The sequence below is a fragment of the Botrytis porri genome (assembly GCF_014898465.1).
Source record: "Botrytis porri strain MUCL 3234 chromosome Unknown BPOR_018, whole genome shotgun sequence".
Lineage (NCBI taxonomy): Eukaryota > Fungi > Ascomycota > Leotiomycetes > Helotiales > Sclerotiniaceae > Botrytis > Botrytis porri.
In genome coordinates this window covers 592,474-605,156 of record NW_024066092.1, presented here as the reverse complement: position 1 = coordinate 605,156, position 12,683 = coordinate 592,474, and the positions used below count along the sequence as shown (strand labels likewise).

Here is a 12,683-nt window from a genome sequence, read left to right as displayed (position 1 = left end):
AATGGGGAATAACCACTCGATACATGCAATATGCAAACGATGCCCCAATTTCTTATCCTCTTCCCGCTCTTGATTCTCAGTTGTATTAAAACATTCTTGTATGAACATTGATCATTAGAATCTAGTGAGTAGCTTCAATTCATTAGCTACTGTATTGCAGTCTTTAGCGAATGCGGGATACAGTAGCTTCAAGCGAAAAGCAGAAGAGACTAGCTCTTCTTGTAGCGTCTATATAAGACCTACAACTTCCTATAATTAGCTAGCTCTTTAGATAGAATACAATATAGACATTTAGGACTTACGAATACTGTAGGTGCTACGTCTTCTGTATCCTTCTCGAACCCAAACTTGAACCAACAATTCTCCTACCTCATTCATCTGTTATGTGACTCGCTGATGTTGACGGTCGATCATTGGGAAATTGAATGTGTGGAGTTTGTATGTGTTTATGGGGATTTGTTTTTCTGAAGAATATATAAACAAAAATGGCGGAGAATTTGAGGAGGAGAGTAGGTTCGAGTTTAGGGTTTGTATGATTCACCTCCAGAGGATTCATAAAGTTATCAGAAGCTGATTATGACTACATAAACAGTCTCAAATGGACATGATATCTCTTGGAGGTCAGCTTCTAGAATAATAATAATTAATATTAGTATTCTAGTATTATTGGAAGACTTAGTCACTTTAGCTTAAGGGATAAATTGAACATATAGTATGAGAGTTGAATTGAAGTCAAATTATAAGAAAGAGCTTAAATAGATCTGAATTTGCTTGCTTTTTCTAGGTTTTCTTCAAAGAATATCTTAGGTTTATATAGTTTATAATAAAATTCTCGTAGTTTTTATACTTATAAATAAGATCTATGTCAATCAAATCTTATAGAATCATTATTTTATAAAAAGAAAGTACAATCAATTACTAACTTCACTCTGCTTTATCAATAATCTTCCATATAATTCCATTAAATTCTATTCCATTATAAATCAATTTGGTAAGAGCTATGATAATCTAACAATATAATAATATAATTTTATAATATAAAATCATATTGTATATGTATTAGTCATCAATATATCTCTTAAATAGTAAGATATATAAGTGATTTAGTTTACTTATCATAGAATCTCAGAATATCAACACATCTTTGTTACGCATTCTGAAGATGAAATTCCAGGGAGTCTTTGCTTCCTTCCTTGTGTAACATGTAGTAACTTAAAGGATGTGGAAGTTGAAATTTGATTATACTGCCGGGAGATACTAGCTGAGATTCATCGATATTTCGGGGTAAACTTTTCTTGCTGTTTCCCGGGCTTGTTATATTGATGGTAATCTTATTGCCATTATCATTGTCGTCGCATTGGAATGATCAGATGATATAAAGATTATGAAACACACTGTCTTGGCTCCGCGGGCTTTAGAGCTTGCCAGTGAGTCATCTGTATAGAGATATCGCGATTGAGATTTGTCCTAAGCTTCACCTCGATGAAAGCTACAGATATATGTGTTCGGCTATAGATATCTATTTATAATCACCAACGACGAAGATGGTTTAGTACTATTCTTCAAGCTTTACAATATACAAAAAATATAACTATCATTGATCAAGGAAATTCGTTGCCATGCCTTCACCATCTAATCTTCATCCAATCAGATCCTTCCGTACTCCAAAAGCGAACTCTAATTCGGGTTAATACCTCAAAAGGTTCATTATTCACTATTCATGGTAGTATTTAGAGCCTGCGCTTTACTTTCTCTGGTAACTCTGTTCTGAGTATGGAATGGATATAGAACACAAGGGCATATTTTGAATACAAACGTTTCTACATTCATTTCAGTTCTCCGATGCATTCATGGCGATTTCGTAAAAGATTATTCTTGGAAATGGCCGGCAGATCAAACAAGACCGTATTGTGGAGAAGGGTTCTCCACAGCTGACTCAAATCTCCCCTGATTGTTTGAGCCCCAATTGGAGCGAAGAAAATTGTTGGGAGTTTCTGGAAACAAATATGGAGATTTTGACACCGTTTTAATATTATATTGCCATTCAGATTAAAGGTGTTTTCTATTTACATTAGAAGATTTGATTGTATTTTATCATAACAGGTTATGATTATTACAGCCGTTAGGATTCTTTGCTGTCTTTGAATATTGAAATAATGTTTCAATTTGTCAATACCTTCCAACGCCATAATTCGCAATTCCAAAACGTTCGCATTTATATCTCAAAACCAACAATCCTCCTCGGCCATTCCAAAAGCTCATGGTAATCCTGTCCAACTTCCCTCCAAACGACCCCAAAAAGCCCCTCACTCCAACCCTTAAACCACCATACCTGCGGAACCTTTTCAAATATTACACAAGAAAATGCCACAATCACTAGAGCAACAGGATCTCTAGCCCTGAGCAATTGCAAGAATTCTTCTTCCAACGAGCCTCCCCATTCACAGGCTAAATGCGGATTATCATTTTCTCCTTTTTCTGTCTTCTTGAAAATGTATTTTAAGGAAGTGATTGCTGTTTCATAGAGTGTTTCGTTTTGACCTTGGCTTAAAGCGTATAGTCGATCAAAAACAGCTTCAGCATCCGGTGACAGAGTGATCTGTTCCTTCTGAGGGGAAGGGGACTCTAGTCCCCGAGTCACATGCATAATAGTTTGCCAACCTTTAGACAAAGAAATGGCTTGAACCATGTCGTCAATCAATCTCACTGAAGCCTCTTTATTTGCGTCTGGTCTCGCAAGACCAAAGGCAAACATAGCAGTAATACTCGAAAAAGCAATAATGGCAGTACCATTCCCGTTGTTAATATCCGAGAGGATGGAGTGGTAAAGAGTAAGCCCTTGGGTGTGATGTGCCGTGGCGATCTCGATATATTTCTGAGGGTCTGGATGGGATTCTGCGTAGTGAAGAGCCGATAAAGCAAGGAGTCCATGGAGGAGATATTGATGTTGCATTGCTTCATCCAAAATGAGAGTTTGTGATACTTTGATGGCATGGAGATTATTGGGTGGATTTACTGTGTACACGGTTTTTGTGAACCAGTGGATTATCAGATCTATGTTTTCGAGATTGAGGGACGGACTTTTCGTGCCCGAAGTCAAAGCTTCTTCATTTTGAGGGGTCGAACTGTAAGCTGGAGGCGAAGGGCCACTGTCTCTTGATGTTTTACTGTTTGCTTCTGGCTTCGACAGGTCATTCACCCAGACTAGAGATTGTAATCGTGGGTAAGTACATGTGATATCACGTGAGACACATCTCTGGCAGTGGGGCTTTTCCTCGTCACACTTCGAGGGGAAGCAAAACAATGTCAGCGATTGACGTAGAGTGGATAAAATCGACATGCTTGACTTTATATGCAAATTTCAGATGCAAATAAAATGGGACAATAGATTGTTAAAGAATGCTATATACATACCTTAATTCGCCTCTTTTTGCAACCATGGCATCCGTTGCGCGATTTCTTATGAGGCCTTCGGATCATCGGACTTGTTCGAACTGTAGTCGTACCTCAGACTTCGGAAATGTGTGTACGCGACTGAGCCTCGATCATAGGTAATCCAACCAATAAAGAGATGCTGAGAGAAGTTGTCGCTTTGCGAAAGACGGTACAGCAAATACAGTGGTTTTTGCCTTTCGTTTATCAAGTACTCTTTGGGTCTTGAATACGATGAATGGAAGATTTGAAATATCGAAGCTAGTGCGGTGTTTCTTCCTTCATGTGTTGATTTTCCCGTTTGTTTGATAAGCTGGTGTCAAATCTTGGAGCCGACACGTATATATGGCTGTTTTCGGAAATGTCATACGAAAAATAAGGTTGCAGCTTGCTGCCCCACATCTCTAGCGCTATGCAGAATCTCTTGGCTAGTAGGCGAGTCTGGCGTTTAATTAGGGTCTGTGCATCTGCGAACGTACTCGTACACGACTTCCTAATATAGATTAGCGATGGCTGACTCGGTCGATTTGGGTTAGACAGCGTGAATCAATTTCAAAAAGTTCGTTTTTCCCCGAGAAGGGAGTGGCCGAGCAGGCATTCTCTTTATGTTGTATGTTTGGAGTTGCTTCGGAATTTCTCACCTCTGGCTTCTGTTTAGTGGCAGTTGTCACAACACTTCACTTCGAATCGTCTCAACTTGGTCCACCCCCTTGCATGATGAGGTATCCTACAAACCATCAACCTGTCGCTGCAAACTGCCGATGAGCCAAGAACAGCAAAAGGTCCTGAAATAGAAGCCGATTATGTCTCCGGGCTGGTCATCAATTTAAGGAAATTGTACTTGCTAGTCATGACCCCTGACTGGCAATCTGGCGCTTCATATTGGTAGGGCTAGAGTATCCGGTCCAGATGTCAGGGTGCAAGTGAATTAACAACTCTCGTACTGCGTATAAGCTCACCACAATAGTAAGTCAGGGCCATCACCAATGCAACTTGATATTTAATAGCAAGATACTTCTTATCTTTGCTCTTACACATTATGATTTTTCTTACTTTCTAACTTCCACCTTGCTTGCAATTTTCCCAATTCCATACATCTAATTCCATTTCCACGACATTCTTTACTCTTTGTTCAATTTTCAGGAAGAGCAAATTAAATAGCAATAGATCATGGATATTACTCTCATCGAGGGTCCGGGGGGGAACATCACGGGCGCCATATATTTCACTTACAACCCATCCGGATCCGCTGCCTACGGGTTTATGGCACTTTTCGCATTATGCACTCTGGGACACATAATCTACATATTTCCACTGCGGTCATGGTACTTTATAAATTTTATCTTAGGTGGCCTCTGTAAGTACTAATCTCTAGAGACGCAGACAACTCGCGTCTCGATACCAAATTTCAGACATTCCTATTCATTAAGCTAACAGCCACAGGCGAAGTATTTGGGTACTATGGACGGAGTAAATGCCATGACAGTGTCAGCAATCTTGGTCCTTGGATCTTGCAAATGATCCTCATTCTCGGCGCTCCAACTTTTCTTGCGGCTAGTGTCTATATGACCCTCGCGCGCCTCACCGTAGCCCTAGGAGCAGAAGAGTTTTCGATGATTAGTCCACGATGGTTGACTAAAATTTACGTTCTGATCGATGTACTTTGTTTTTTCAGTCAATTTCTGGGAGCAGGTGTTCAAGCTTCTGGTGACGCAACAGTCATATCTATTGGAAACAAAGTCATTCTCGGCGGTCTCATATTTCAGATCATAGCATTTTTCTTCTTCCTATATATGGCTTGGCGTATTGGTGCCCGTTTCGACAAAAGTCAAGAAACTCATCCGAGTAGCCTTCGCTATCCGGAACTCGAAAGGGGATGGAAGAAGTACTTTAGAGCTTTATACGCAGTCAGCATACTACTCATCATTCGAAACTTGGTGCGTGCGATTGAATATGCGCAGCAAGCAAGTGGCGGAGGATTTCAATTTGCTACGAGGAATGATGACGGAACTCTCACTTATTCTGGAGAACATAAGGAGACAATTGGAGATAAAGAAGTCTATCTTTATCTATTTGATGCTGCGCCAATGTTCTTGGTAGTTTTGATATTCTTGATCATTCATCCGGGGAAATTTATCAAGAGGGCTCGTGTTGTAAAGGGAGAAAGGTTATCAGTCACTGAAATGGAGGCTTTGACGAAATGATAGCAATCACTGCTAGAGGAAAATGGGCACATGGTCTCATAACAGTTACTCTACGGGATTCAGTATGCAACAGATCAATTTAATTTTGTTATTTCATTTGTACATAGACCAATTTCATTTGTATCTATCGAACTCCCTTGCCTAACCTCCTTATTTCGTACTATTCATCGTGTTCAATCTTGATTCACTTCACTGTTACTATATGAAAGTACATGTGAACACACGAATCCAGTAATTCAGGCCAATCTCGCGGATACATGCCCATAAGTATGGCTTCTACAATATTTCGATGGAGAGCAATTACAGTTTTCGCGTAGGATGACTTTCAGTTTGAGATACCAAACATGTTCTTACATCCCGGAAGACTTTTCAAATCCTAAATCCGCCATTCAAGAATGGGACCGCTTCGATTACGTGGGGTAGAAGTTTCCCCGATCGATGCCCTCAAAATATCCCTGAGATAATTGCAGTGCAAGCGAGATTTCAAATGAATTTATCAGTATGACTCCAAACAACATCCTATCACGCAAGGGGCTCATCACTCGGGTCCTCTACTTGATGTTCTTGTTAACAATACTCTGCATCTCCTTAACCTCATCACTCCCAATTCCCTTATTTGGGGCTGGGACTACATTCTTGACCGTAATCAAATTTTGTTCTTCTCTTCTAGTAACGGTATATTTACCACCAGACCATGTTTGTATATTGGCAATGATCTTGTTCCCGTCTGCGTCAGGAATTCTTCCTGCACTCTTGGATGTGTAGGTTGCAACTGTGCCGTTTTCGTACTTGGCGCTGTAGTTAAGACGCATGGCTGGTGTTTTGGTTACAAAGAGGATGAATACGAGGAAGAAGAGCTTGGAGATGAGTGGTTCTGGTAGGAAGATTGGCAGAGGATGAGTGAGTGAGGCTGATGGACGATGGATGACGGACAGTGGTTGGTTTGAGAGTTGTTCTGAATGTTTATCGAAGTGGTTGGTATGTTGTCAATGAGCTTCGGTAATGTACCTTGGTTCAATGATGTTCTTGTAAAAGATCTAGAGGATCTCTTTCTGGGCTGGGTGGTGTAAGACACTTATATACCCATCTAGATGCTGTGTATTCGCACACATTATGTACGGCGTGTATTGATTTCAAAGATCGCGCTGTTCACGCCAGTTTATGAAACCGAACATAGTAGAGAAAGTTGTCTCAAGAGGCATATCTTGAACTACAAATTCGGACCGTAACTAGGCATGGTATGCTGTACACATTTTACGGTAGATTTTGGCGAAGAAGACCATCTTGAGATTATATAGCTATTAACCGTAACTTACATGAATATACCATAGAGTATACTCGCCGTTGTAGTTCAAATGAGTAGGCTGCACAACGGGTACCCGCGGGGTGGATAATAGTCTTGACAGATAATCCGCGAATAATCTGTTTGCGAAATGAATAATTTAGAATCTGAATAAATAATCTATAAAATAGATATAAATTACTTGTGAATATTTATTTACTTATATATTATATAATTATTTATAATCTTTTATAATATTAATATAATTTTATAATTAATATAAAAATTAGTATAAATCTAAGCTTGAATTACTTTTAAACTAGAAAATAATTTGAGAATAGCTTTATATTTTAAGCAAATTTTCACTTTTTTTAAAGAATTTATATATTTATGGATTATTTATAAATAATGTATAAATAATTTGTTTATTTATATATTTGTAGATTATTTGCAGATAATTCATAGGTTATTTATATAAAGTGAGTAATTTTAAAGTCTTGATAAATAATTTATGGAGTGGGTAAAACCTTTAATAGATAACTTACAGAGCGGATTATCCGCAGATAATTCATGGGTATAGATAATTTATGCGCAGCCTATAAATGAGTGGGTAACTACGGTCATTCCAGGATTCTCTTTATACGGTACTAATTCGGATGATAGAGCAATCCTCAATAATGGGTTATTTTTTTTACTAAACTTGCAAGATTACTTGTTGTGGAGAGAAAGCTGGATGACATCTTCAGACTGTGGGACTTGAGGATGAAGCTAATAACACCCCTCCTCGAACGAAATTCACACTTCACAGCTTGATCGATAAAGCCTTCATCCCAACCTCTCGTCTAAACAATTAACATAGAAAGTCCCCGTTACTCCATTCCTTCGAGCCCATCGACTTCTGATAGCTTAAAGCTAAGCAGGGCACCATCTCAATAATGTAAGATAAAAAACAGACATTTTTTTACTCCCTATACTATCTTTCAATCTCACTGGGTCTCGGGAAATACCTTCTTCAATGAAATGCGTATGATTTTATACCCTTGTAGCATTATGATATTACAATAAATGAAACTGATGTAGAGATTTCCTGAGGAATATCGAAGAAATCAATGCAGCTTTCCGTCCTTTGGTATCTTCGTCTTTGCAGAGTTCGCCAGGGCCACTTTTTTTTTAACTTCATGTGTACAACTTGGCTGCTAACCTGTTTTTTTCTCTTTGACTAGGTAAGGCTTGAACCTCTATTCACTTGAATAACGATCAACACGAGCTTGTGAATTTATAACATGTGACACATTGCAAGTAGGTACGAAACACTAATCGGGAATATCCTCTGTTTTTGTGTACGTTTTTAGTGAATTTTCGATTAGGTCTACAACCCTTCTCATTTGATTGTGGTTGTTGTTCCTCAGCGGCACAAGCATCCCAAATCAGCGTTGTTTGATATTGCGGCTAGCGGAGGCTCTATATAAGTCTAGCACATCTATGAACAGAAAAGGAGCAATTTTTCTTACCGACAGCAGATTGTATTCAAAGTCGTTAGGGCATAGCATGTGAAGCAAGAGCTTAGTTCGGATTAGCGTTGTTTTCCCCATCCACCAGGGTCTCTTAAAAAGGTCCAAGTTCAACATCATTCAAGTTCTTGACCTAATGATCAACACAAGATAATTTTGAGGAATAGCTCCAAATTTTCAATCTACGATATCTTTTGTGATCCACACTGCAACAGACACTCTTTACAGGAATATTATATGGGAGCTACCAACTTACTAAAATCGCGCCGCAATAGAAGCAAACAGAACTTCGAAACTAGGGCCAAACACAATCGCAGAAACTCAACAACGTCTAAGATACTCGAGATTCAGCAAGATTTGGTATCTCTCATTCCATTAATTTGACAGAAACTCTCAAGAACTTTTACATCACTCACACCAGCGCCCATCGCCCATCGGAGAATCACGATACGTAATAACCATGAAAACAACAACAACAACCTCGCCTTCCACATTTCCCCTCTTCTCTAGGCTCGCTGTTGAGTTACGTACTGAAATATGGAAAGAGTCTCTTCCCTCCGAATTCCCTCCAGCACTCTACTTCTACAAAAGAGGATGTTGGCAACCCCGAATCTTCACCGAATCTGATCCAGGCTACTGCGACGAAGTCAGTGAAAAATTCAGCACTAAAGATCTGAACAGAAACTTCGAATTCCGCTACGATCTTCTTGATAATATTCTCGTCCCAACACCTCTCTTATTTGTGAATCATGAGGCTCGCAAGATCACCCTCACCTGGGCACACAGTCATGGTATCGAAATATACGGAGATCCCACTTTCCCACGCTTGTCTCTTCCTTTCAATCCCCTTCGGGATATACTCTATGTATCTCCTGATAAATTGGATGATCTTTTCATTGAACCTCATGATCGATCTTCCGAGGCAGATATGATTAATTTGACTCATGGAACGTTCAATGGAGTCAAGCGTCTTGCTGTGCCAGAATCGATGCTTGGAGTTTACTTCCCCATGGCCACCTTTGACGGATTATCTGATTATTATAACTTTGAAGCAATTTATGTCATTATCAATAGGCCACCGGGATTACGTTCTGTTGATAATGATTTTCATGTGCAGTCGCGGTGGGAGTGTGAAGACTTGCCATCATGTACCTTTGTTTTCGACAGCAAAAGGTCGGTCTTTGAACTTAACGATAACGAGGACAATGAGGGTGATCAGCTATACCTTTGGACTCAGGAAGCTGAGGAATATTTGACACCTGAATTTATCACCAACTCGCCTTCAGTTCGTGAGATTCAACTTGTTGAGGCTGTCAAGGGTTAATGGGGGATTCATACAATGTAATATAGTTCCAGATACGACGAATGCAGAATATCAAATTCTATGCAAGACCATCTAAGAACTCTCTTACATGTATATTTGATTTCCCTGGTTGTGACAAATAAATTGCTCTGTCTAACACGTGCTCAGATTCCATGCAATCGTCTTATACTGAAATGAGAGTATGCATGGGATCTTCGAAGCTATCATCTGATTCCAGGAGATTTCGTTACATGCTCACTCTTAAAACTTCCACATTTCCAAGACACTAGATGTATTGATACCCAGCTACATGATATCACATCACCTCCTTGAATGAATGGCATGGTTCCGATGACACATAATCTTACTATGATATCAATCATACCAATCATTCATCAGACCCTACCTTTAGCTGTTGTATACGTCCACATCAATTCCAAAGAGTAGGTTACATAGTCTACGTTGTCTCCGAATTCTCTGAAGAGGCGTACAAATAGCTTCAGTCGCATCCACACCGGTCATCTAATGTATCCTACGATTTATAGACCAGCCCTGTCTCTTTTTACCTTGATTTTTCCATTCCGAACTGTATCTTGTACAAAGATTTAACATCTTGACCCATGCCCATGTGATCACCCTGATTTGTACTGTCGTCTGATCTGCCCCCTTAAGAAGACTTTCGCACATATCCACTTGTAAGAGTAAAGAGAGAATGATATTTACTGCCCTGCAGTGCCTACACAAGGCGCACGTCTACATCATGAAGTTCAGATAATAGTTCACCTTTACTTGAGTAGCGAGAGGGCATTAGTAAGGATACCATGTAGCCTTCCTCATAATAATATCTACCACATCGACAAAAGAAATTTCCTTCCCTTTCATCTGCAATATATTCCAGATATCACCATCCTCTTCTCAGCCACCTGTAATTACCTACCTACCTACCTACCCCCACACAACGCCACCCATCTCCAGCTATCTCCACGATTTTACTCGCAGCGAACCATTCCCCGTCTCATAATCACCATCATCGCAATGGCACGATCCCAAGCCGCTGCTACTTCCACCGCAGAAACCCGCCCTCAATCCACCAAAGCACGCGCAACAACCAAAGACGAGCAACACAAAGAATGGGAAGTCAAAGAAATTCTCGAAGTGAAAAAGAAATGGAAGAGTCTATACGTTCGAGCATCTTGGGTTGGCTATCGCGAAGAAGATCCAGAATGGTATCCCATCTCCGATTTCAAGACCTCGCCATATTTGTTGAAGAAGTTCTACCGGGAGAATCCTAAAGCGCTAGGTCCGCCTGCACAATTGCCGGCTTGGGAAGAGGCCTTTGAGGCGGGAGAGGAGGATTATGAGCACTTGAATAGTAATAAGTCGATGGATCCGGTTTCGAAGTCGAGATATCTCAAGCAGATTTCTTCGGTGGCTGAGTGAGTGAGATGATCGCTTTCCTCGATAATAAAATGAAGACGAATATTAACTTAAATGGCAGGGATTCGAATGAAAATATTCATGTGCTTCGCCAATGAGGAAACCTCATCATTGAATGTTCTTTCTCCGAATTGTTCTACGACCATTGTGCATTTGCTGGATAGCTTCCGTATCGAGATTCAACGACCTGACGACTTTGAGACGGAGAGCCATTGTAACACATATACTGGAGATCTTTTAGGATTCAGTTTTGGCAGGAAGAACGATATAGAGAATCTCTATGATCTGAGTTGGTAGGAACCAAAATCTCCCGCAGATATGGAGGATACTTTTCAAATTTATCAGTGTTTTTAGCTATTGCCATATCAACGTTGCCAATTAAGTAGACAAGACTTATACGATATTGCAAACTTATCATCTAGAAGACAAATTATGTATTACTGAACGTGAAAAGATGCAATAATGAGAGACTACTGATCGCTGCGTTATTCTCTTCATAGATCTCGGGCATTCCTCTTAGAGATGACGTCGAATGGCCACATCTACTCCAATCATAAGGTTCGACGGTCTATTAAAGACACTCATCCAATGGATTGCGTCCACCCCTGCTACGAAAGAAATAACTCAAGTCAAATCCAGCATATCTAGACACCATGATTTATATCACAATCAATTCAATCTAAACCAACTCTAGTGCCCAGTACTTTGGGGTTCTCGATGCCATGAGTATAAAGTTTCCCCTTAGTGTACAACTTATTTCATCCGTCGCGCGATACTAAACTAGTCTTCTATAGAAAATACCAATCAGAGCTTCCCGAAGGTTTATGTTGCATATCTCTAGTTTGTTTGATAAGATTCATCCTGGTAAGTATTAAATGCTTATTATTAGTTCATATTACTAGATGGGTTGAAATTAGTCCTTTTCTCCCGATACTAGACTAATCTTACAAGAACACACACTAGTTAGAGCCCCTTAAAGGGTTATGTTTGCACATCTCTAGCTCTTGTGTTACGTCGTGATCCTAGCAAGTATTAAATTTCCCTCATCAGCACGTACATATTACTATGATTCGGTAGCAATCAAGAGTCTTTCACATCTATTTAGTGCAACTAAGTAATCACACTCCTGCTTGATGACCCCTCTCCTCTTTCTTTCCAATGACCGTAATCTCGCTTTCTTGATCAAATGACCAATAATAATAACAATTCTTGATCATCTATACACTACTACCAACTTCCTCACCCCGCGTACAGTTTCTACGGCTTATTAAGCAGTACGGTCGTTGGAAATCGCGAAGTAACAATTTAGTGTTCTCCAAGAATAAGCGAGTAGTCAGGATGTTAGCAACAGTACGAGTAGAACACAAAAGAACTTCTCGCTCATCACCAAAAGGTTTCACGGAAACCATTCAACATCTTCTCACTATCTCTCTCCACCAATCTCAATCTTCAACAATAAGAGATCGCAACAGGAATAATTTCCTCTCAGACAAATTCTAAACTTTACAAATACG

The 12,683-nt window shown here is 39.7% G+C and overlaps 5 protein-coding genes across 5 annotated transcripts; 3 read left to right on the top strand and 2 right to left on the bottom strand.

The window, feature by feature from the left end:
• Positions 1 to 2,215: 2,215 nt before the first annotated feature.
• EAF01_010917 (uncharacterized protein) lies at positions 2,216 to 3,340 on the bottom strand (the record flags this gene model as incomplete). The annotated part of the gene is made up of 1 exon (XM_038919174.1): positions 2,216 to 3,340. One exon carries the CDS (start codon positions 3,338 to 3,340, stop codon positions 2,216 to 2,218), a length of 1,125 nt encoding a protein of 374 aa, XP_038765457.1.
• A 1,262-nt stretch (positions 3,341 to 4,602) lies between these two features.
• EAF01_010916 (uncharacterized protein) lies at positions 4,603 to 5,636 on the top strand (the record flags this gene model as incomplete). Its single annotated transcript, XM_038919173.1, has 2 exons — positions 4,603 to 4,789; positions 4,876 to 5,636. 2 exons carry the CDS (start codon positions 4,603 to 4,605, stop codon positions 5,634 to 5,636), a joined length of 948 nt encoding a protein of 315 aa, XP_038765456.1.
• A 551-nt stretch (positions 5,637 to 6,187) lies between these two features.
• On the bottom strand, positions 6,188 to 6,448 carry EAF01_010915 (uncharacterized protein; the record flags this gene model as incomplete). The annotated part of the gene is made up of 1 exon (XM_038919172.1): positions 6,188 to 6,448. The coding sequence occupies one exon, from the start codon at positions 6,446 to 6,448 to the stop codon at positions 6,188 to 6,190; it is 261 nt and encodes an 86-aa protein (XP_038765455.1).
• Positions 6,449 to 8,889: 2,441 nt separating this feature from the next.
• Positions 8,890 to 9,753, top strand: EAF01_010914 (uncharacterized protein; the record flags this gene model as incomplete). The annotated part of the gene is made up of 1 exon (XM_038919171.1): positions 8,890 to 9,753. One exon carries the CDS (start codon positions 8,890 to 8,892, stop codon positions 9,751 to 9,753), a length of 864 nt encoding a protein of 287 aa, XP_038765454.1.
• Positions 9,754 to 10,767: 1,014 nt separating this feature from the next.
• Positions 10,768 to 11,172, top strand: EAF01_010913 (uncharacterized protein; the record flags this gene model as incomplete). The annotated part of the gene is made up of 1 exon (XM_038919170.1): positions 10,768 to 11,172. One exon carries the CDS (start codon positions 10,768 to 10,770, stop codon positions 11,170 to 11,172), a length of 405 nt encoding a protein of 134 aa, XP_038765453.1.
• Between the last annotated feature and the right edge of the window lie 1,511 nt (positions 11,173 to 12,683).